Source organism: Populus nigra, chromosome 8, assembly GCF_951802175.1.
Source record: "Populus nigra chromosome 8, ddPopNigr1.1, whole genome shotgun sequence".
Lineage (NCBI taxonomy): Eukaryota > Viridiplantae > Streptophyta > Magnoliopsida > Malpighiales > Salicaceae > Populus > Populus nigra.
In genome coordinates this window covers 1267887-1289290 of record NC_084859.1, presented here as the reverse complement: position 1 = coordinate 1289290, position 21404 = coordinate 1267887, and the positions used below count along the sequence as shown (strand labels likewise).

General features: G+C 38.2%; 2 protein-coding genes and 1 non-coding gene across 3 annotated transcripts; 2 read left to right on the top strand and 1 right to left on the bottom strand.

Annotated features, from left to right (window-relative positions):
- The first annotated feature begins 13008 nt into the window (after positions 1-13008).
- On the top strand, positions 13009-14496 carry LOC133701500 (uncharacterized). The gene is made up of 2 exons (XM_062125433.1): positions 13009-13295; positions 13476-14496. The coding sequence occupies exons 1-2, from the start codon at positions 13009-13011 to the stop codon at positions 14494-14496; spliced, it is 1308 nt and encodes a 435-aa protein (XP_061981417.1).
- Positions 13411-13514, bottom strand: LOC133702432 (small nucleolar RNA R71). The gene has a single exon (XR_009843725.1). It is a non-coding gene; the product is annotated as a small nucleolar RNA R71 (small nucleolar RNA).
- On the top strand, positions 14497-15819 carry LOC133701499 (uncharacterized). Its single transcript, XM_062125432.1, has 2 exons — positions 14497-14894; positions 15513-15819. Exons 1-2 carry the CDS (start codon positions 14497-14499, stop codon positions 15817-15819), a joined length of 705 nt encoding a protein of 234 aa, XP_061981416.1.
- The last annotated feature ends 5585 nt before the right edge of the window (positions 15820-21404 follow it).

Here is a 21404-nt window from a genome sequence, read left to right as displayed (position 1 = left end):
TGAATTTGCACTTTTCTATTTTTGGGCATAACAGTGTACAATTAGGCCTTGAAATTCTTCCGAAAATTGCAACTTGATTTTCGTCTATTTTTGCAACCTTTATTTTATTTTTTTTATTTTGATTTATTTATTTATTTTTATTTTTTTGGAAAAAAAAACGAATTTTGGGGAATCACCCAAAATTGGGTGATGACACCCCAGGAGAATGTCGTTTACCATCGATTCTACCGAGAAAGAATCTCAAAAGGGCAAGATGGTGAAAGAAGAGGACTTGGAAAAATGGACTGCCTTAGAAGAAAGGATAAGGGCAGTTGAGGGAGACCATTTGTGTGACCTGGTGAAAGCTGTCAATATGTGTTTGGTACCTAACATAGTCATTCCTAAGAAGTTTAGGGTGCCAGAATTCATTAAATATACGGGAACTCAATGCCCTATAACTCATCTCAAAGCATACTGCAACAAAATGGCTGAGGTGGTTGATGATGAGAAATTGCTGATTCATTTCTTCCAAGACAGCTTGAGTGATGCTGCCCTCACTTGGTATATGCGGTTGGACAATACCAAGGTTAAAAAATGGAAGGACTTAGTTGATGCCTTTATGAGGCAATATGAGTTCAATATAGACGTGGGCCCTGATCGTTTAAGCTTGCAAGCTATGGAGAAGAACAACAAGGAGTCCATAAGAGAATACGCTCGGAGATGGAGTGAAGTAGTTGCACAAGTTAATCCTTCCATGTTGGAAAAGGAGATGATCAATTTATTTTCCAACACCTTTAATGCTCCATACTTTGAATTCTTTGTTAGAAGCTCTGCACAACATTTTACTGACCTGGTTATTATAGCTGAGAGGATTGAACAAGCCATTGGGTTAGGTAAAAAAAAAATCCTTTATGTATCTACTTTTCTTTATAAATTTACTACACAAAGCTAAAAGAAAATGAAATTTTCCAATATCTTTGCATAGTAAATATTATAAAGAGGGGGCAACTCTCATAACCCAATTTTTGACCATTTTATTTTAATTATTATTATTATTATTATTATTTTATTTACTAAAAAGAAAAAAAATGATGAAAAAAATAATAATAACGTTGGAAAAAACAAGTAAATGAAGAATGAATTAAAATTTGGGTTAAGGCCAAAATGATTGGAAGTTTTGGGGTTTAATTAAACTTTGGAATTAATCCAATTAAGCTTGAAATTAATTTAATTAATCCAATTAAGGGTTTAATTGGAGGATTGATAAATTTTTAGACTTAATTAAGCTTGAATTTAATTTAATTCATCCAATCAAGGGTTTAATTGGAGAATTGATAAGTTTTGAGACTTAATTAAGCTTGGAATTAATTTAATTAATCCAATCAGGGGCTTAATTGAAGAATTGATAAGTTTTAGACTTAATTAGACTTTGGATTTAATTAAATTAATTAAATGAGGGACTTAATTGAAGAAATATTAAACTTTGGGGTCAAAATTACAAAATTAAAATCCAAGGATCACATTGAAAATGGCGCGCAAATGCAGGGGGCCAATTACAGTTTGAACTAGGGCTTAATTACAAAACGTTTAAAACTTCAAGGGCCAAAACACAAATAATCATTAAACTTCAAAACGGCGCCGTCTGTGGATACTCTGTTCATCTTCTGCAACGGACGCCCGCCGCTGCCATCGCTGCCATTACACCTGCAATCAATGGTTGGAAGAAACGGATTGTTCTCTGGCTATAAAAGCCAGAGAACGAAAGGTCACAAGGGAGGGGGGTGAAAAAGGAAGAACCCGAAGACGAAAAAAAAGACAGTAGAGAGAAGGACAGAACCAAGGAGGGGGAGAGACAGGAAGAGCAGATGAGGAACAAAAAGAAGAAAAAGAAGAGAGACAAAAAAAAAAGAACAGGAGGAGGGGAGTACAAAAAAAAAACAGGGGAAACACAGGGCATAAAAACAGAACAAAAGGGATTATTCAGAAAGAAAAGAAAGGGACAGAACCTGAGGGAAACTATACAGAAGGGAGCAAATTGTTTGCCCCTGTTTCATCTCAAAGAACACAGAGGAGTTCGTGCCTCACGGTCGTGAGGCAAGAACGCGTGGAGAAAGGCCATTCTCTGGCTTTACAAGCCAGAGAGGGCCACGGAGAAAGGGAAAAGGAAGAACAAGGGGACTGGTCTGAGAAAACAAAAGGAAGGAATAAACGGGGGGAAGACAGAGACGAACAACAACAAGAAAAACGCAGGAGAAGAACCCCCCATCTCCTGGGTTCAAGCCTCCGTCACCATCGACATCGTCTTCACCTTCACCCCGCAGCTGCACCAGCCCCAACAGCCCTTCTATACGGTGAACATATAGCAGTCCACCATAACAGAAGGGACACGAAGGAGAAAACCGGAGCAACGAGAACCAGTGAAAATAAGAAGAAACAGGGGAGACTGTCCGGCCAACAAGTAACCCTCTTTCCCCCCATCGTGCCCCTGAGGCCAGCGTTCACCAGCGCCTCCTCAGACGTGAGAGGTTTCTTCTCCGCCCGAGCTGAATCGCCAATCGTTGGCATCGTCTCCCTCAGCCTTGCCAGGTAAGTGTTGGTGGGAGGAACCACTGGTGGTGGCTTTGAAACACTCAGAGGGGATAAAACACAAAGTTTTATTTCAAGAACACAAGCTTACAGGAGCAAAAATAAATACAACAAGCTTAACAATACACACCCTCTCTTTCTCTCTAGTGTTTCTCTCTATTCTCTCTACTCTCCCACATATAATAGCATAAGCTCAGCTTGCTATTTATACACGAATTCAAAATAATTCAACCTTCAAGTGTGAAGGCGGCTGGCGGCATGCAGCTGGTGGCTGGCGGCTGGCGGCTGGCGGCATGCAGCTGGTGGCTGGCGGCTGGCGGCTGGTCGGTGGCGGCTGGTCGGTGGCAGCTAGTGGTTGCCTTCCTTGACCTTCTAGATGGATTGAGTTTAATACAACAAATCTCCCCTTTAAACTCAATCGAGGGATGTCATGCCAAGCATGAACTTCATTCTGATAAATGTTTCCCTCTTTAATGGCTTTGTATTTTTGCACCTTTTCTTTTTGCATTCTTCTTTATCTTATAGACCCCTTTGACACCTATTGCTTTCTTGCTTTCTGGTGGATAAGTCATCTTCCAGGTATCATTCTTTTCAATGACATGCATTTCTTCATCCCTTGCTTCTATCTTCTCTTCTGTGATAGCTTTGTTGAAGCTAAGTGGGTCATTATCTGCAAAGAAACAAAATAGAGTTGTATCTTCAATGACTTGCGTGGCATCGTACAACTCGTCAAGATTTCTCATCCTTCTTGGTCCTTCTGACGATGAGGATGTTGTTGTTGGTGTTGATGATGATGCTCCTGGTGTGTTCCTCCTGTTGAATACAGGGAATCTGTGTACCGGACTTTGTGGTTCAGCTGCTGGCATAATCACTAGACTTTGTGGTTCAGCTGCTGGCACAATTGGTTCTTCGACAAGTACTGTTGGTACTTCTTCACCTTCAAGGATCAAATCAATGTTGATCCATTTGACTGCTTCTTTATTATCATTCCATTCCCAAGATTTATCTTCTTCAAAGATAACATCTCTACTCATAATCACCTTCTTCGTGATGGGATTATACAACTTGTATCCCATCCTTCTTTCACTATATCCCACAAAGATGCATCTCTCGCTTTTATCATCGAGCTTTCTCCTTCTTGCATCTGGGATCTTTGCATATGCCACACAACCAAAGACTCGTAGATGAGTAACACTTGGTTTGTGACCACTCCATGCTTCTTCTAGAATGACTCCTTGCAAACTTCTGGTTGGGCAGTGATTCAGTAGATACACTGCACATGATACAGCTTCAGCCCAGTATTGCTTGGGCAACTTCTTTGCTTTGAGCAGACTTCTTGCCATGTCAAGAATCGTGCGATTCTTCCTTTCAGCTACACCATTCAGCTGTGGTGTATACGCAGGTGTTGTCTGATGTCTGATGCCTTGTTGTGTACAATAGGCTTCAAAGTCATTTGCTGTATATTCTCCACCTTGATCAGATCTCACGGTTCTGATCATGTAGCCACTTTGCTTCTCCACAATTGCTTTAAAATCTTTAAAACAATTGAATACTTCTGACTTCCTCTTCAGAAAGTATATCCATGTCTTTCTACTAAAATCATCAATAAAAGTGAGGAAGTACCTATTCTGTCCAGTCGACATAGGCGTAATTGGGCCACACACATCTGTGTGTACTAACTCCAGTGGCCTCTTTGCTCTCCAGTTGACTTCTTTGGCAAAACTGGATCTGTGATGTTTGCTGAGGACACAACTTTCACAGATTTCATCTGGATGATCAATGTGAGGCAAACCTTTGACCATCTTCTTGCTTGCTAGCATCTTCAGACTTGTGAAATTCAGATGTCCAATCCTCAGGTGCCAAAGCCATTCTTCACTGTTGGTGATGGCACTCAGACACCTTGCTGCATCATACTGGATGTTCAAAGGAAACATCCTATTCTTGGACATTTTCACATAGGCCATTAATCTCCAATTGTTGTCTCTAATTGTCAGATGACAATTCTTCGAGTAAAAAGTATATCCTCTCTCCAAAAGTTGACCTAAGCTGATCAGGTTCTGCTTTATGGCTGGGACATAATAGACATTGGCGATGTGGCTGGAATCGCCGTTCTTCAACTTGATTGGGATGCTGCCTTTACCTTTGAATGGAACCTTTGTGGTATCTCCAAAAGTAACCAGACCTTGCTTGGTCTCATCTAGATCACTAAATAACTCTCGGTAGCCGCACATATGATTGCTGGCTCCAGTATCTAGATACCATATATTTTCCTGTTTCTCGCCAAGTTCTTGTTGGACAAGAAATGCAGCTTCTTCTTTGTCATCCTTCTCTGCATAATTGGCTTGCTCACGTATCTCCAACGGAGCTTTCCTTTGACATTCAGTGCTATAGTGCCCAAATTGATTACACCTATAACACTGGATATTTCTCTTATCACGGTTATTGTAACCATCTCCTCTTCCTCTAGGAGTGAATGCTTGTTGTCTTTGGCCTCCTCTGGTGGTATTTCTGCCACCTCTTCCTCTGAAGCTTGTATTACAAGAACCTCTTCCTTGGAATCTCTGGAATCCTCCTCTAGATTGTTGACTTCCTGCTTGAGTGGTATATCCACTTGTTGAAGTCTCCCCTTGCTCATATTTGTCCCTGAGAGACAGCTTTGCTTGTAAGGCATGCTCGATGGCCTTATCTCCATTTCGCTTTACAATCTTCTGCTCATGAGCTTGCAAAGAACTCATAAGTTCATCCACTGTCAACTTGTCCACTTCCTTGGACTCTTCAATAGCGACAACAACAAAATCAAATTTTGGATCTAGGGATCTCAAAATTTTCTCAGTAATTCGAGAATCGACGATGGCTTCTCCATTTCTCCTCATCTGATTGACTATCACCATAATTCTTGTGTGATAATCAGAAATAGACTCCGAGGACTTCATTTGCAACAACTCAAATTCACCTCGCAAAGATTGAAGACGAATCTTCTTGATTCTGTCAGCACCTTTGTATTTTTGTTGGAGAGCCTCCCATATATCATGTGATGTTTCAGCGGAAGCTATGATCTCAAATGTATCTTCATCAAGACCTTGGTAGATGATGGTCTTTGCTTTGTTGTCCTTCTTTCTGTTGACTTTCAGGGCTTGCTTCTGTGCCTCTTGTAAAGCTTCTTCTTCTTCTTTGGACTCTGGTTCATCATAACCATAGTGTACAATCTCCAAACACTCTTGTGAACCAAGGAATGCCTTTAATCTGATGCACCAACTATCATAGTTGTCTTTGGTCAGCTTCGGGATGAGTGTTTGTGTACTTTCTGTAATCATTTTGCTCTTTAAATGACTATATCACCTTCTGGGAGTTGAATTTGGCAAAACGGACACTGTAGATCGATCCGGAATGGTCGAAATAGTCGGGAATCGGTCTGACTTTGTAGAAATCGGGTCAGAAAATGCGTGAACCGGTCCAAAAACCAATTCTGGGCGTCGGGCGGTTTGCTGGGTTGAACCGGGAATATTCTGTGGAATATTCTATCGGCTTGGCTCCGGCTAATAGCGGCTCGGCTTGAAAAGGGAATATTCTCGGGAATATTCTTCGGCTCGGCTGGAGGCTCGGCTCGGCTCGGCTTAAACGGCTCAAATATGGCGCGCGTGTGGCTCAGTTGTCGTATACCTCGGGGCGCGTGGGCTGCGCGTGGGCAAACAGTGCAAAATCTTCAGGAGGCGCGTGTGGCTCACCCCGGTGTCCGATTGAGCTGATTTTTGCGGCAGTGAGTTCATATGGATAAGCTCTACACGGTGGAATGATCAAAACTTGTTTTTGACAACTTTGAAAATTCGGCTATCCCAGAAAATACTTCTGTTTTCTGACGAACGGGGCTCTGATACCAATTGTTGGTGGGAGGAACCACTGGTGGTGGCTTTGAAACACTCAGAGGGGATAAAACACAAAGTTTTATTTCAAGAACACAAGCTTACAGGAGCAAAAATAAATACAACAAGCTTAACAATACACACACTCTCTTTCTCTCTAGTGTTTCTCTCTATTCTCTCTACTCTCCCACACATAATAGCATAAGCTCAGCTTGCTATTTATACACGAATTCAAAACAAGATAATTCAACCTTCAAGTGTGAAGGCGGTTGTGGACGGTGGTGTGTAGGCGGCTGGCGGCATGCAGCTGGTGGCTGGCGGCTGGTCAGTGGCAACTGGTGGTTGCCTTCCTTGACCTTCTAGATGGATTGAGTTTAATACAACAGTAAGTTCTTCAGCTTTCTTTCCTTTGTAAATTAATTACCATGTTACTGTTGCATGCATGCGTGAGTGATTCACGCATGCATGCAACAGTGGCCAGCGGGGTCACTGGTCCAAACCAGTGACCCAACCTTTTTTTTTTTAGACCATGCTACATAAATAACAAATAAAAAATATGTGTGTGCATAAATAAAAATAATATAAATTTATTGGTTTATTCATTGACGCCAGAGTCAGGAATAAAAATATTGGTTTAAATTTATGTTATTTTTATTCATTGTATTTTATTTTATTTAGCTAGAAAAATAAAAAAATATGTTCATGCGTAAAAATAAATTTATTTTTATTTATTTATTCACTGACGCCAGAGCCAGGAATAAAAACACTAATTTAATTTTTTTTATTTTATTTATTTAACTACATAAGAAAATAAAAAAAAAATATGTGAATGCATAATAAAATGAATTTAGTTTATTTGTTTATTCACTAGCGTTAGAGTCATGAATAAAAAATATTGATCTAAATTTATTTTATAGCTACGTAATAGTTACCAACGCTAGAGTTGGAATTATCCGTAGTTGAATATTCACTGGCGCCAGAGTCAGGAATATTGCGAATAAACCATCAGAGTATACACCGATAAAAATTTAGCAATTTAAGACAAAAACAACAATGCAGTTTGCCTTAGGCAGAACGTTTAAGGGGTGACAATACCTTCCCTTTTATGTAACCAGTCCCGAACCATAGAATCTCTGTTGACCAGTTAGGGTTCCTAGTGACCATAATACTAGGTGGCGACTCCTCAAACAAGACACTTTCCCCTAAAAGAACAAGATACCAGAAATCTGTTCTTTTTCCACAATCGAGATTTATTTGTGGGCCGCCGCGATGTCGGGTGCGACAAACATAAAGAAAGTTAACATAAAATCTATAAAAAAAACTAGAAAAAATAATAAAATTGACCAAAATAGTATTTTTTTTAAACTTAATTTTTTAAGATTCAATGATGCAATATGTTATTACCCATTTTTGGGTTCCCAAAAAAAAAAAGAGAATACAAATATATATATATATATATCAAAAAAATATTCAGAAGAAATCCAAAAAATAATAGGGGTGAGAAAAGGATACTGGAATGCCAAAAAAAAGGCCAAAATTGGTTGAGGAGGTTCAAAAATGCAAAAGGGTGAAATTTGATAGTATATTTTTTACTGATGAGAGCCCTGTGGACAAGGAAAATTCAATTTGAGGAAAACAATTCAAAAATTAGATGTTTATTAACTCAATTAAATTTTAGTTAAGGTTTAATTGAATTTATAGAGGGTTTGATTGCAAGAAAAATAGATTTTTAAGTTAATTTAAGCTTTTATTGGATGAACACTACCAGAAATTTGCTTAATACGAACGGAATTACCGACGAAATCGGTAATTTGAGGTCGCCATTACTGACCAAATTTAATCCATCGGTAATTTCATCGGTAGCTATCGGCCAAATTCTGGCGGTAGCTACCGATAGAGTTACGGACGGAATGTTGAGAATATATAAAAAAAAGGGTGGTTCGCTGACGTGGAGGTTATTGCGGGTATTTTTTACCGACGGAATCACCGAGGGATTCAAAATGTTAGCTCCGTACGGTGACGTGACCGATTTACCAATGAAAATGCCGATGGAATCACCAAGGGATTCAAAACGGCAACTCCGTACGGTGACGTGACCTATTCATCGTCAGATGAGCCGACGGAATCATAGATGGAATGGGTCCGTCGATGAAGCCGCCGACAAAAGTTATATATCCCCTCTTTATTGACCCTCTCCTCCCCTATTTCTCCTTCTTCCCCATCTCAACTCTCCTCAACTGCAAACAACCAGCCCCCCCAAAAAAAAATCTCCCTCTTCTCAGCACAACAAGTCATATTTCCCAGCCCCCCCCAAAAAAAATCTCCCTCTTCTCAGCACAACAAGTCATATTTCTTGAAGTCTTTTTGTCACAGCATCCGTGTTCTGATTTACCGATGGATTTTTATCAGTTTTTGTATGTAATTCTATTTTTTAAAATTTTAACATTTAAATGTGAATTTTATTGTTTTTTTATTATATGTATTTTGTTAGTAGATGTACATGTTTTATTGTTATTTCTCAAACAAACTTGTAGTATATGAATGTATAATTTTATACTTGTTATGGTTTGTTTTAGATTTTGTAAGATTATATTTGTTTGTAAATTATTGAAACTTTATTGAATTATTGAATTACATATGTTGTTTTGAAATAATTAATAGCTTATTTAATGGGTCCTTTTTAATTTTTATCATCAATGGTATTGCGGAGTTGTAATTTCTGTAAATTGATTTATATGTATTAATTTGTATGGATGTTGATAATTGATAATGAATATTTAATATTTATGAGAAGTTGTAATTGGTTTGTTGGATAATCACGAGGTAAACCAATATTTTTGCAAATTTATTTACCTAACATAGTTAATTAATACATGTTGTCATCTTAATTTTATAGAGGTTCTATAGAAGTTATGGATGATCGTTCATAGATGTATCGAGATTCACCCCAAGGATTGCGGAGGATGGATTATTGTAACGGAGTTTAGGGTTTTATTAATTTCGCAACATCTATTTCCAGAAATTTTATTGGAGGCGGTATTAAGTGTCCATGCAGGAAGTGTCAAAATAAAAAGTATCAGTATCCAGATGTTGTAACAATACATCTTCTACATAAAGGGTTTATGGAGAATTACCAATATTGGTATGCACACGGAGAAGTATTTGTTAGTAAGAGGAGAATGGGAGAAAGGGTGGTTGGGTCAACTTCTAGTGCTAGCAACGTGAATGAAGTGGCAAATGACAACACTAATCCTTACAAGAATATGGTTATGGATGCAATGAGAATGAATCAAGGTAATGTCAATCAATGTCCAATTGTAGAAGAAGAACCTAATGCAGATGCAGCTAGGTTTTTTGATTTGTTGAAAGATTCTAACGAACCATTATGGGATGGCTGCACGAACCACAATAAATTATCAGCCGTAGCACAAGTGTTCACTATCAAGTCAGATCGCAGGTTAAGTGAGGCCGGGTATGACAAGATTATTGAATGGGCGAGAAGCATTTTACCTGAAGGGAATAGGCTGAAAGAGAACTTCTATGTTGCGAAGTCAATGATGAAACCTCTCGGTTTAGGATACCAGAAAATTAACATGTGCCCTAACTTCTGCATGTTATACTACCTTGAAAATATTGAGATGACCAAGTGCATGACATGCGGGCATTCCCATTACGAACCCAAAATTGGTAGGGGAAAGACTCTAGTGGCATATAAAAATCTTAGATACTTCCCAATCACATTTAGACTGTAGAGGTTATTCATGTCACCAAGGACTGTTGAGCACATGATATGGCACCAATCACATGATGCGGTTGATGAAGTGATGGTGCATCCTTCTGACGGTGAAGCGTGGAAACACTTTAAAAGTGTGCATTCTCACTTTTCAGCTGAATCAAGGAACATGCGTCTTGGGTTGTGTACAGACAGATTCAACCCATTCGGGTTATTTGCTGCTTCTTATTCTTGTTGGCCGGTCATACTGACGATTTATAACTTGCCACCGGGGATGTGTATGAGGCTGGAGTTCATGTTTTTATCTATGGTCATACCAGGTCCGAGCAGCTCGGTCCGGAATATAGATGTTTGTCTAAAACTGTTGATTGATTAGGTGGCGCAATTGTGGTCCTCCGGAGCTTTGACTTATGATATATTGAGGAAACAAAATTTCCTTATGAGGGCGGCTTTGATGTGGACTATCAATGATTTCCCAGCTTATGGAATGCTTTCTGGTTGGAGCACGCATGGGAAACTAGCATGTCCATACTGCATAGAAAACAACAAGGCATTTACGCTAAGAAATGGAGGTAACGCTTCTTTTTTTTACTGTCACCGTCGTTTCTTGCCACATAATCACAGGTACAGAAAGAACATAAAAGATTTCTTTGTTGGCAGAGTTGAAAAGGATGTTGCACCCCTGCGTCTTTCTAGTGAAGAATTGCATGATGTTGTATCAGAGTACGGTGACATTGTGTTTGGTCTCCAATCAGGTAAGCAGAAGTTCCCTGGTTTTGGTTTGACCCATAATTGGGTAAAGCGAAGTATCTTTTGGGAGCTTCCTTATTGGAAGACCAATCTTCTCTGCCATAACCTTGACGTCATGCATATTGAAAAGAACGTGTTTGAGAACATTTTCAACACCGTCATGGATGTGAAGGGGAAGACAAAGGACAACATCAAGGCTAGTAAGTTTATGTATTGTTTAAGCATTATTGTTATTGTTTTGTGCGATGGACAGTTTAGCAATCAAAATAAATACTTGAAATGCCACTATCACCAACGTCCATACCGATGGACAAACTTCCATCGGCATTTCACAGAGAGTTGAAAAATAATTACTTGAAATGTCACCATCACCTACGTCCATACCAACAGATTCCAGGTCGTCGGTATGTTTGATAAGAGAATTTTTAGCATGTATATTTTCCACTATTCATGCTTGATTTTTAAATATTTTGGATATGTTGCACAAGAAAATTAGAATGTTGAATCTCTTTTTGAACTATTGACCTTGTGGGAAATTAATGTGTTTTCAAATATTAGGTTACTGAACAGGCAGAGCCCGACAATGAAACTGAATAGTGATTCATTATGTGCTGCAAAAGAAGCTATACAATTTAGTTCCAGATGTTTGTCATCATTTTCAAATAGCTGAGATGAAGGTCTACAAAACATATGAAGGGCATATAACTCAGTTTTGTTGTTTCGAAGCCCAAAAAGCGAGTTGAAAAACAAGGATTGAACCAGCCCGAAATTCCTGCACTGCAAAGACTGTTTCGGTTTATGGCCCTTATCTCAATGCTCAGAAGTCCAAAAATTGCAAGATCAGTGTCGTTGGAAAGAAAATTTCATTCTCTACAATTTCTCCAGAAATAGAGATCTTTGAATTCGCACTTTTCCTACCTCAAAGCTGGCCTGCAATGTCTGGGTAGGAAGGAATTCAATGCAGAAAAGGAAACTTTCCTCATTACTGCAGGGGTAGAACAACCACAATATAAAAGAAGAAAAAAAGAGGGGAGACACGGAGAAACCCTATAACATAGCAACGAAACACAGAGGAGGCGGCACCAAACAGGAACAAAAAAGAACAGAGGCAAAAATATTGAAGATCGGGAGGACACCTATCTCTTCCACTGAAATTCTCTGCTTTTAAGTGATGTTCATTGTATCAAATTTGTTTCTCTTTAATTTAACTATGGAGTAGACTTTTATTCTGGGATTTTTGATGTAGCCTTACTATGAATATGTGAATAATTTCTTCGATTGAATTATTACATTAAGATGTTGAGTATTTCATTCTATGTGTAATGCTTGCGTGTGTTTGGCCAACATCTGCATGATTTAGAATTCAATTTGAAACTGAGAAGTGATAATTATTTTAGCTATTGTTTGAAATACCTTAAGAAATCTATAGGATAGAGATATCCTAGGAACTTGTGTAATCGTTACAGGTTTTACAGTATTTAATTAATTTCGACAAGTTCAGAACTTTCATAAAGTATATGAAATTTGTTTGTTGAAATAATTTATTGATGCTCGAGAGAGATTAATATTTACATTAGGAAAACCTGATTTTCAACATTATGAGTAATTAATTTAAACGAGAAAGTTCACATAGGCATAGTTACGGTAAGTCATAAATCCTAGAACCAGTACAATTGAATTCATTAATATTTAATCATTTGGTTGTTTGTTTTTTTTTTTAATCATTAATTTTTGTTTCATAAACTATCTCATTCGATTCCTCAAATAGATCATAATTTAAAAGACTTTGGTAATTAGTAGTAATTTTTACAAATCCTCGTGGGACGATACTCTACTCATCACTTTATTACTTGTTACGATTCGTGCACTTGTGAAATTAACCAACAAGTGTCGGGGATTTTAGATAAAATTACTAATAATATCAATATAAATTAAATTTGATCTAATTTGATTGCCTTTTGTCTTCAGCTCTTTAGGTGTGTTGTCTAGTGCATGAGAAGCAAAAAAAACCAGCCGTTGCTACCTTATAATCCTGAGATTGAGAGAACTGCAAGGGGATTAAGAAAGAAAACGCGAGAGACTCAAAACAGTTCAGGCATCATGGCAGACAATGAAAATCCTGAGCAAGACACACGGGCATTGAGAGATTTTGCTCTCCCACAGGTAACAGGAATCTGTTATGTTATCAGGAAACCAAAGATTGAGGCCAATAATTTTGAGATCAAACCAGCAATACTGCAGATGATTCAGACCTCAATTCAGTTTTATGGGTTGCCAAGTGATGATCCTAACGCCCATATTGCAAGTTTCTTGGAAATTTGCGACACATTTAAGCATAATGGAGTTACTGATGATGCCATTCGTCTCAGACTGTTTCCATTTTCTCTGTGAGATAGAGCAAAGAACTGGTTAAACTCCATGCCTGCAGATTCAGTTATCAGCTGGGAAGATTTAGCTCAGAAATTCCTTGCTAAATTTTTTCCACCAGCCAAGACAACAAAAATGCACATTGAGATAGCTAACTTCGCCCAACTTGAGAGTGAACCATTGTATGAGGCATGAGAGAGATACAAGGATTTGCTTAGGCGATGCCCCCACCATGGACTACCGAAGTGGATGCAGGTGCAGAATTTTTACAATGGATTGAATGCCTCCACAAGAACACTAATTGATGCAGCTTCAGGAGGAGCTTTTATGAGTAAGGCACAGGATGATGCTTACAACTTATTGGAAGAAATGGCTATGAACAATTACCAATGGCCAAATGAAAGAAGCATACAGAAGAAGACTATTGGGGTGCACGAAATTGATGCAATCACGACATTAACAGCTCAAGTCCATTCACTAACTCAACAACTGAAAATCACTCAACTGTCAGTAAATGCCATCCATACAACGTGTGATTTTTGCCATGGAAATCACATAAGTGAAGAGTGTCAGGTTGGGAACCCATTCTCTCAAGCAGAGCATGCTCATTTTGTGTCAAACTACAGCCGGCAGAACAACCCCTATAGTGCAACATATAATCCCGGTTGGAGAAATCAACCTAATTTCTCGTGGAACAATCAAACTGTCATGAAGAATCCAACCATGCCATCTTCAAGTGAGCACATGAAAGAGAAATCAAAACTTGAAGAAGTTATGACACAATTAGCAAACAACACCAGCAGATTCATGACTGAAACAAATACCAATATGCAGAACCAAGCAGCTTCAATTCGAAATTTGGAGGTTCAAGTTGGTCAGTTAGCCAACATGCTCACGGGTAGACAACAAGGAAATCTACCAAGCACAACTGAAATTAATCCTAAGGAGCAATGCAAGGCCATAACTTTAAGAAGTGGAAAAGAAGTGGAGCAGATCGCTGGAAACAAGAGTGCAGGAAGAGAAGAGGAGGAGCAAGTGGCCAAACCACTTCAGAATATGAAAAAATTTGATCCTCTGCCAGAACCAATGCAAGAAATAATGCAGAGAATTCCATTTCCACAACGTCTCAAGAAGAGTAAACTTGATAAGCAATTTTCTAAATTTCTTGATGTGTTTAAAAAATTGCAGATTAACATTCCTTTTGCAGATGCTCTTGAATAAATGTCAAGCTATGTGAAATTTTTGAAGGACATCCTCTCAAACAAAAGAAAGCTAGAGGAGTATAAGACTGTTGCTCTTACTGAGGAATGCAATGCCATTTTGCAGAAGAAACTGCCTCCTAAACTTAAGGATCCAGGGAGTTTTACTATACCATGTTCCATTGAAAATTCTATATTTGAAAAAGCTTTATGTGATTTAGGTGCAAGTATTAATCTCATGCCTTTATCTATCTTTAAGAAGCTTGGTTTAGGTGAAGCAAAGCCAACTACAGTAATACTGCAGCTGGCTGACAGGTCATTGAAGCATCCAAGGGGAATAATTGAAGACGTACTGGTGAAAGTGGGCAAGTTCATCTTTCCAGCAGACTTCATCATTCTAGATATGGAGGAGGATAATGAGTGTTGTTACCCATTTTTGGGTTCCCCACAAAAAATGCAAAAAACAAATACAAAAAAGTACATATAAAAGAAATATATTCTGAAGGAATAAAAAAAATAGAAGTGAAAAGGATGCTGGAACTCCCATAAAATGACTAGGAATTGATTGAAGAGGTTCAGAAATACAAGAATTGAAATTTGGCATTATAAGAGCCTTGTTGAGAAAGAAAAGTCTAAAATCAGATGTTTATGGACTCAATTAAATTTTATCTAAGATTTAATTGAATTTAAGGAGGGTTTGATTACAAGAAAAAATTGATTTTTAAGTCAATTTAGGCTTTTATTGGAAGAAATTAAAGTTCTGGGGTCTAATTATAATTTTAAAGAGTTGATTTGGTCAAATCAGGGGCTTAATTGCATAATTATTGAAGTTTGGTGGTCAATTAGGGACTTGATTGAAACAATCTGAAATGAAGGACCAAACCAGAAAAGGCACTAAAATCAAGGGATCCAATTACATTTTATCCGGAGGGCTTGATTACAAAATTGTAAGAACATCCAAGGACCAAATCAGAAATATCCATTTTGATAGGAAGACGGCGCCGTTTCAGAGCACTATTTCATCACCTTTCTTCACAGCCGTTTCAGCAGACAGTGGAGCCATTTCAGCAACAAAAACAGCAGATTGCTTCAATTATGGGGAATGTTTCACGGCTACTATTCCTCTACATGCCGTTACCAAGCCGAACGTTACACCACAGGGCATTCATTGGCTTATAAAAGCCAGAGAAAGACGATGAATGAGAGGGGGGCAGAAACACTGGAGAGGGAACGAGACAGGAGAAAGAAAACAGAGAAGGTGAAACGTAAAGAGGAGAAAACAGGGGGGAGAGAGCAGACAGAGAGGAGAAGTGGCATTGAGGAGAAAAAAAGAAGGAGACAGTGAGGAGAACGAGAGAGCAGAAAGAAGAAGAGTAAGGGAGAGCAGAAAGGCAGAAAGAAAACGGGGAGAACAGAGGAGGAGAGAAGAAGTCAGTAGACGAGGACGGCATCACCATCAACTTCCCCTTCTCCAGAATCAGGAACCAGACCGAGCAAGACAGGGAGCGGCATCATAGCTTCTTCCCAGAATCCCAGCTACAAGATTAGGAGGGATTTCTCCCAGCAGCGGCTGTGAACCAGGTAAGCTTTTCATTCCTTTTCCTTCCGTTTATAATTGCACAAATACTGTGCAGGTGCAATTTAATTACTTTGTGGCTGTAGCTGGCGTGCGTGAATTGTTCACGCACGCTTGCGTTTAAAAGCCAGTCGGGTCACTGGCTTGGGCCAGTGACCCGACCAGGCTTGCTGGGTCCAGCCCAGCCACATGGGCCGGGCTGGGCCCAGCCCAAAAAAAAATTCTTCAAAAAGTATTTTTTAAAAAAATATATGTGATTTTTTTTGTAAAGTTTTTACTGCATTTTGATCAATATCGGTTTGTATTTTTATACTGTAAAGATAAAAATCCGGTATTAAAAATACCCGGTTTTCATCAAGACATTAAAAAAATAATAATAAAAAATATTTTGTTTTCATGCATACGGTTAAGTCTCTTTAAAAAAAAAATTCATATTGCATCTTGAAAAAAAAAAGAGTTTTAGCATGCATTTTGGCTTTAATAACCGGTTTATTAAAATCACGAGAACTGACCAATATTTCAAAAATTCCAAAAAAATCATTTTGTTTTATTTTAATATCTGGGGTTACGACCTTATACGTAAGACATATTCCGGATATTAAATTCTTTTGTTAGTGTTAGAACGGTCAGGTTTTACCCGATAAGACAAGGACTTCCTTACCGAGGAGGACTTTTGTTAAACCATAGACAGACCAACAACTAGAAAACACGACAGGACCTTAGATTTTATCAGATAATAAAACAATGCAGCTTACCTTAGGTAGGGCGTATTTGGGGTGCTAAAACCTTCCCTTTAAGCAATCAGTCCCCGTACCCGATCTCTGACCAGTTAGGGTTCCTAGTGACCAAAATACTAGGTGGCGACTCTCATTCTATTTTTTCACTAATAAAAGACAAGAATTCCTTGTCTCCCCACATTTGCCACGTAAGATAAGATTTTGAGGGTGGATGTTTTCGCCGCGACGCTGCACACCTGCGACAGAATGGCGACTCCACTGGGGACCTTGTGGACTAAGCTTTGTTTTTGTCTGATAGTTGTGTTTTGTTTGGTTTGCGTGTTTTTTGTTACTAAGCTTATTTTATTTATTTATTTATTTTACATGCTTTAATTTTTGTACATATATGTTTATGCATTGTATAGAACTGCCTCATGCATCATATACTTTAATTTTTGGAAAGCACACACAAGCTTCTAAGTTAGGTGGGGAATTAGCGATCTGCCCTATGACTATTGGTTAGGGTTCAGATGCGTGAAACACCCAACTCACATCTGAGTGTCTGCTTGGTAATTGTGGGCATACGTGCCTTAACTGTTCCTTGCAATGCCCCCACATTGTCTTTACGAAGATCGTCAATGGGCAGATATGAGACCCTTTTGAGACTAGATAGTCAACCAACCTTTTGTCTCACTTAATGAATATAACCTATTCTTAGGTTGTGTGTTTTAGTTTTTGTTTTGCATCAAAGTAAATCCTTCCCAAAGCATCTTGAACTCAAGACTTATGGTTGACACAATAGCTGTTACTTAGAAAATTTTCGTTGTGGCGAAAAAATCAAAATTCTTAGGGTTACAACCATGTGTCAACTCTGGAAGGGCGAACTCATCATATAGGAACATACTCATACATTTATCATACATGAAACCAGGTTGAAACGTAGGTCCCCCATCCAAGATTTGCTACACCTGAAAGATGGATAATGAAGAAAGAGCTCAATTGGAGGCCCATTATCAAAATGAAATTGAGAGCATCAAAGGTGAAGTAGCTAGACTTACAGATTTGCTTGAACAAGTGCCGAGCTCCAAAAATGAAAAGGGGATTTTTGCACAACCTCCTGTGAAAACACCATCAATCCACGTCCCAGGGACATCTCAAAACTTGGGGGCAGATTCAATAGCAGAAAAACATTTTATGTCTATCGCCCTTATCCCGTCAAGTCAAGCTCCCATCACCATGGATTTAACAGCAGATGGACCCCCTGGCAATAGATCCACTGATTTTGTGAACTATGACAAGTTGTCTGCTTTGGAAGAAAGATTAAGAGCAGTTGAGGGTAATGATTGGTTTCATCACATGCGAGCAGCTGAAGTGTGTTTGGTACCAAACATCATAGTACCAAAGAATTTTAGGATACCAGAGTTCATCAAATACACTGGATTGGAATGTCCAAACACTCACCTTCGATCTTACTGAGGTGATTTATGATGATAAGCTATTGATCTATTTTTTCCAAGATAGTCTGACGGGATCTGCCCTAAGCTGGTATATGAGGTTGGACAATGCTAAAGTTAAGAAATGGAAGGATTTGGTGGAGGCTTTTCTTAAGCAGTACAAGTTCAATCTTGAAATTGCTCCTGACAGAACCATCCTAATGTCTATGGAGAAGGAAAAGCAAGAGTCTGTGAGGGCATATGCGCAAAGATGGCAAGATAAGGCAACATATGTTCAACCTTCACTGATAGATACAGAAATGGTGATGTTGTTTGCCAACACCTTTCAATCCCCTTATTATGCGCATTTAATAGGAAGCTCAGCTCAACATTTCCATGAAGTTGTAAGGATTGCTGAAAGAATTGAACAAGCTATAAAGAGGGGAAAGAATGAAGGTTCTGTCATGGATTCCAGAACAATGATGAGAGATGACTCTGGAGGTGGATGAGCAAGAGGCAAGTTGAGTTTGTGAAAGGTGATGTCATTGGCCATATTATCCCACGAACATCTTCAGAATGACAAGTGATTGAAAATGCTTGCTAAGAAAGCTGGTCCAAGAATGGCGATGAATTGTCAATTATATTGTTATGGAATTTTGTCATTTTGGATTTTGTTTTGGGATCACATCTCATTCTTTAACGAAACATGTCTTTTATTTGTCTCTTTGTTGTTCTGAAGTCAGGAGATGTTTAGCATTTTATTTTTGATGAAATATTTTGATCGAACTCCAACATGCAATTAAGGCTAATCAACCTAGAAAGATTAAAAGTATTTTGATTTCAGAAATGACTCGATGCTTGTTAAAATGATATGGGGTGACCAAACAAATTTTGAGCTCACACATGAAACTGAATCACCCACCATGTAGCTAAGTTTTAGCAGTATGCATAATGATATGTAATGGATTCAGTAGTTATGGACTCGCGAATCAAGGTTCTTGCAAGTCCAAATCATTACACTAGACGAGGTCAAAATTTATCGGTTCACACCGTCCTTGCTTGAAATGAGAAAAGGCCATCTTTGTTTTATCCTTTCACAATACTAGAAATATATCATTTGCAATCCCATTTTATGCCTGATAGAATATTCTTTTCAAAAGAAACCCTGACGAGGATCACACCCTACACTAGGGGCAAATAAGAGAAGACAAAAGTGAAAGGGAAGGCTTAGAACAAAAGGCCAACATTTGAGAGAGAGCTAGACTGAGGGCATGTAAAAACAAAAAAAAAACTATGAGAAAGGCTATGTGAAAGCCATTAAAAAAAAGAAAAAAATTGCCTACACTTAAAGGCAGGTCAAAGATAAAGGAAGGAGAATTCCTATTAAGTCTAGGAAAGACAAAAGAAGTTTCACAACAAATGTCCAAAGTCGATACAAAAAAAAATTTAGGCTACAAACATGACTTTTGGCATCCATGATAAAGCTCCTGATGTTATCAGATGATTGAGATTGGTTATTCATCAAAAAAAAAGTTGGATTTGCATTATGACATATGTTAAGAGAATTATGATATTTGAGGTTAATAAGGTTATATGTTGTTTTCTCTACAAAGACAACAAGAGAAAGAGAAATGATGAATAATTGATGCTGATCCTAGGTTTTTGAAGCCCTCAAACACCTTTTGAGCAAGTAAAAATTCCTTTCTTTCATAGCCATAAACTATAGCCTACATTACGTGCTTTTAAAAGCCCTTTTCAATCAAGTAAGCAATTTTAATCGATAAATGGCACTCTCAAAGCTTGAAGAGTTTTTTCCATAAGGGTCGTGGCTTCATGGATTAAGCTACTTGTTATTATGCATGCTGATAAAATAAGTGCTAAAAAAAAACACCTTTCTTGATAAAAGCCCGAGTTCTAACTTGAGCATCTTGTTTCTTGAAATTAAAGGTCACCTCATCACAAACCATCAAAAGATATACCTAAGATTAGAGATTAAAATTGATACAAAGAACCATAGAAAAAGCCATTCTAATCTTTTGACGAGTCAATTTCTGTTTTTAAAATACGAGATAATCAAAGGACTACATGTATTGAATGACGCGTGTTGGGTTTTTGACCAAAGAAGCTTGAATTTCAAAAAAAAAAAAAAAATACTGACATCTCTCTGATTTTATTTCAACAATTAGACTTTGAAATAGGCATGATCTTTGAAATATGAGAGTTGATTCCCGAACAAGAAAGATTGTCAAACAAAAAGAGCATCGATTGAGTTTGCAAAATCTTGACAGAAGTGACATCAATACTTCTCGAAACTTCTTGAAAAGTTGAACAGCCGGGGGGCAATACAATGGACCCTGAAAAAAAAAAACAAGCAGTATTCAGATCAGTTAGGGGGCAATAAAAAAAATGATTAAATGATGAATTGGTGAACTAAGGACAATAGAGTTCAAAGAAAGATAATCAGATGAACGAGCACTGAAGACAAGTCAATGGCTGATTAGCAATCTAAGATGAGGGTGACATTAGAAAACCTCTTGATGAGTGCTGGTAGGATTCACACAGCTGATCAAAGAACGATTCTCGAAAGAATCTAGGAGATGAAGGATTTGTTGAGCTCCTTCATTATGAACTAAGCAACACCACACTTGGGGGGCATTGTCAAGCTTGATAAACAGTGAAACCAGTAATCATCAAAGACAACCTAGGATAGGCGCTGCATTTACAGTGGAGTCGATGACTAGCACATGAACGGGCCAGTACATGGAAAGAGCAAAGAAGGCTTTGGTTAGCAAACAAAGGCACCTTATGACAATGGAACATCAAAGAAGGGGGACCTATATTTCAAATCAGGTAAGGATGCATGCATGTCATCTAACCTCAAAGCATTGCACACATGTTTTTATTTGTTACAGGAAAATCCTCAAAAAAAAACAAAAAAAGAAAAAAAAAGGAGGAAAAAAAAAGAGAAAAAAAAATTAAAAATCATTGAGCTGATAATAAAAGAGAATCATTGTTGTGACCTTGGAACGGAAAGAAAAATGAGAAGAACCCTACCATTAGGAAATTTTCAAAAAAAAAAAAAAAAGAGACCAGTGTGAGTGTGTGGGACGGTCACTCTTGAAAATAGACCAGGAAGAACATTTGTGGGTAGGTCATCGATGAAAATAGACCAATGTGAGTGTGAGGGCAGGTCGCCCATGAAAAT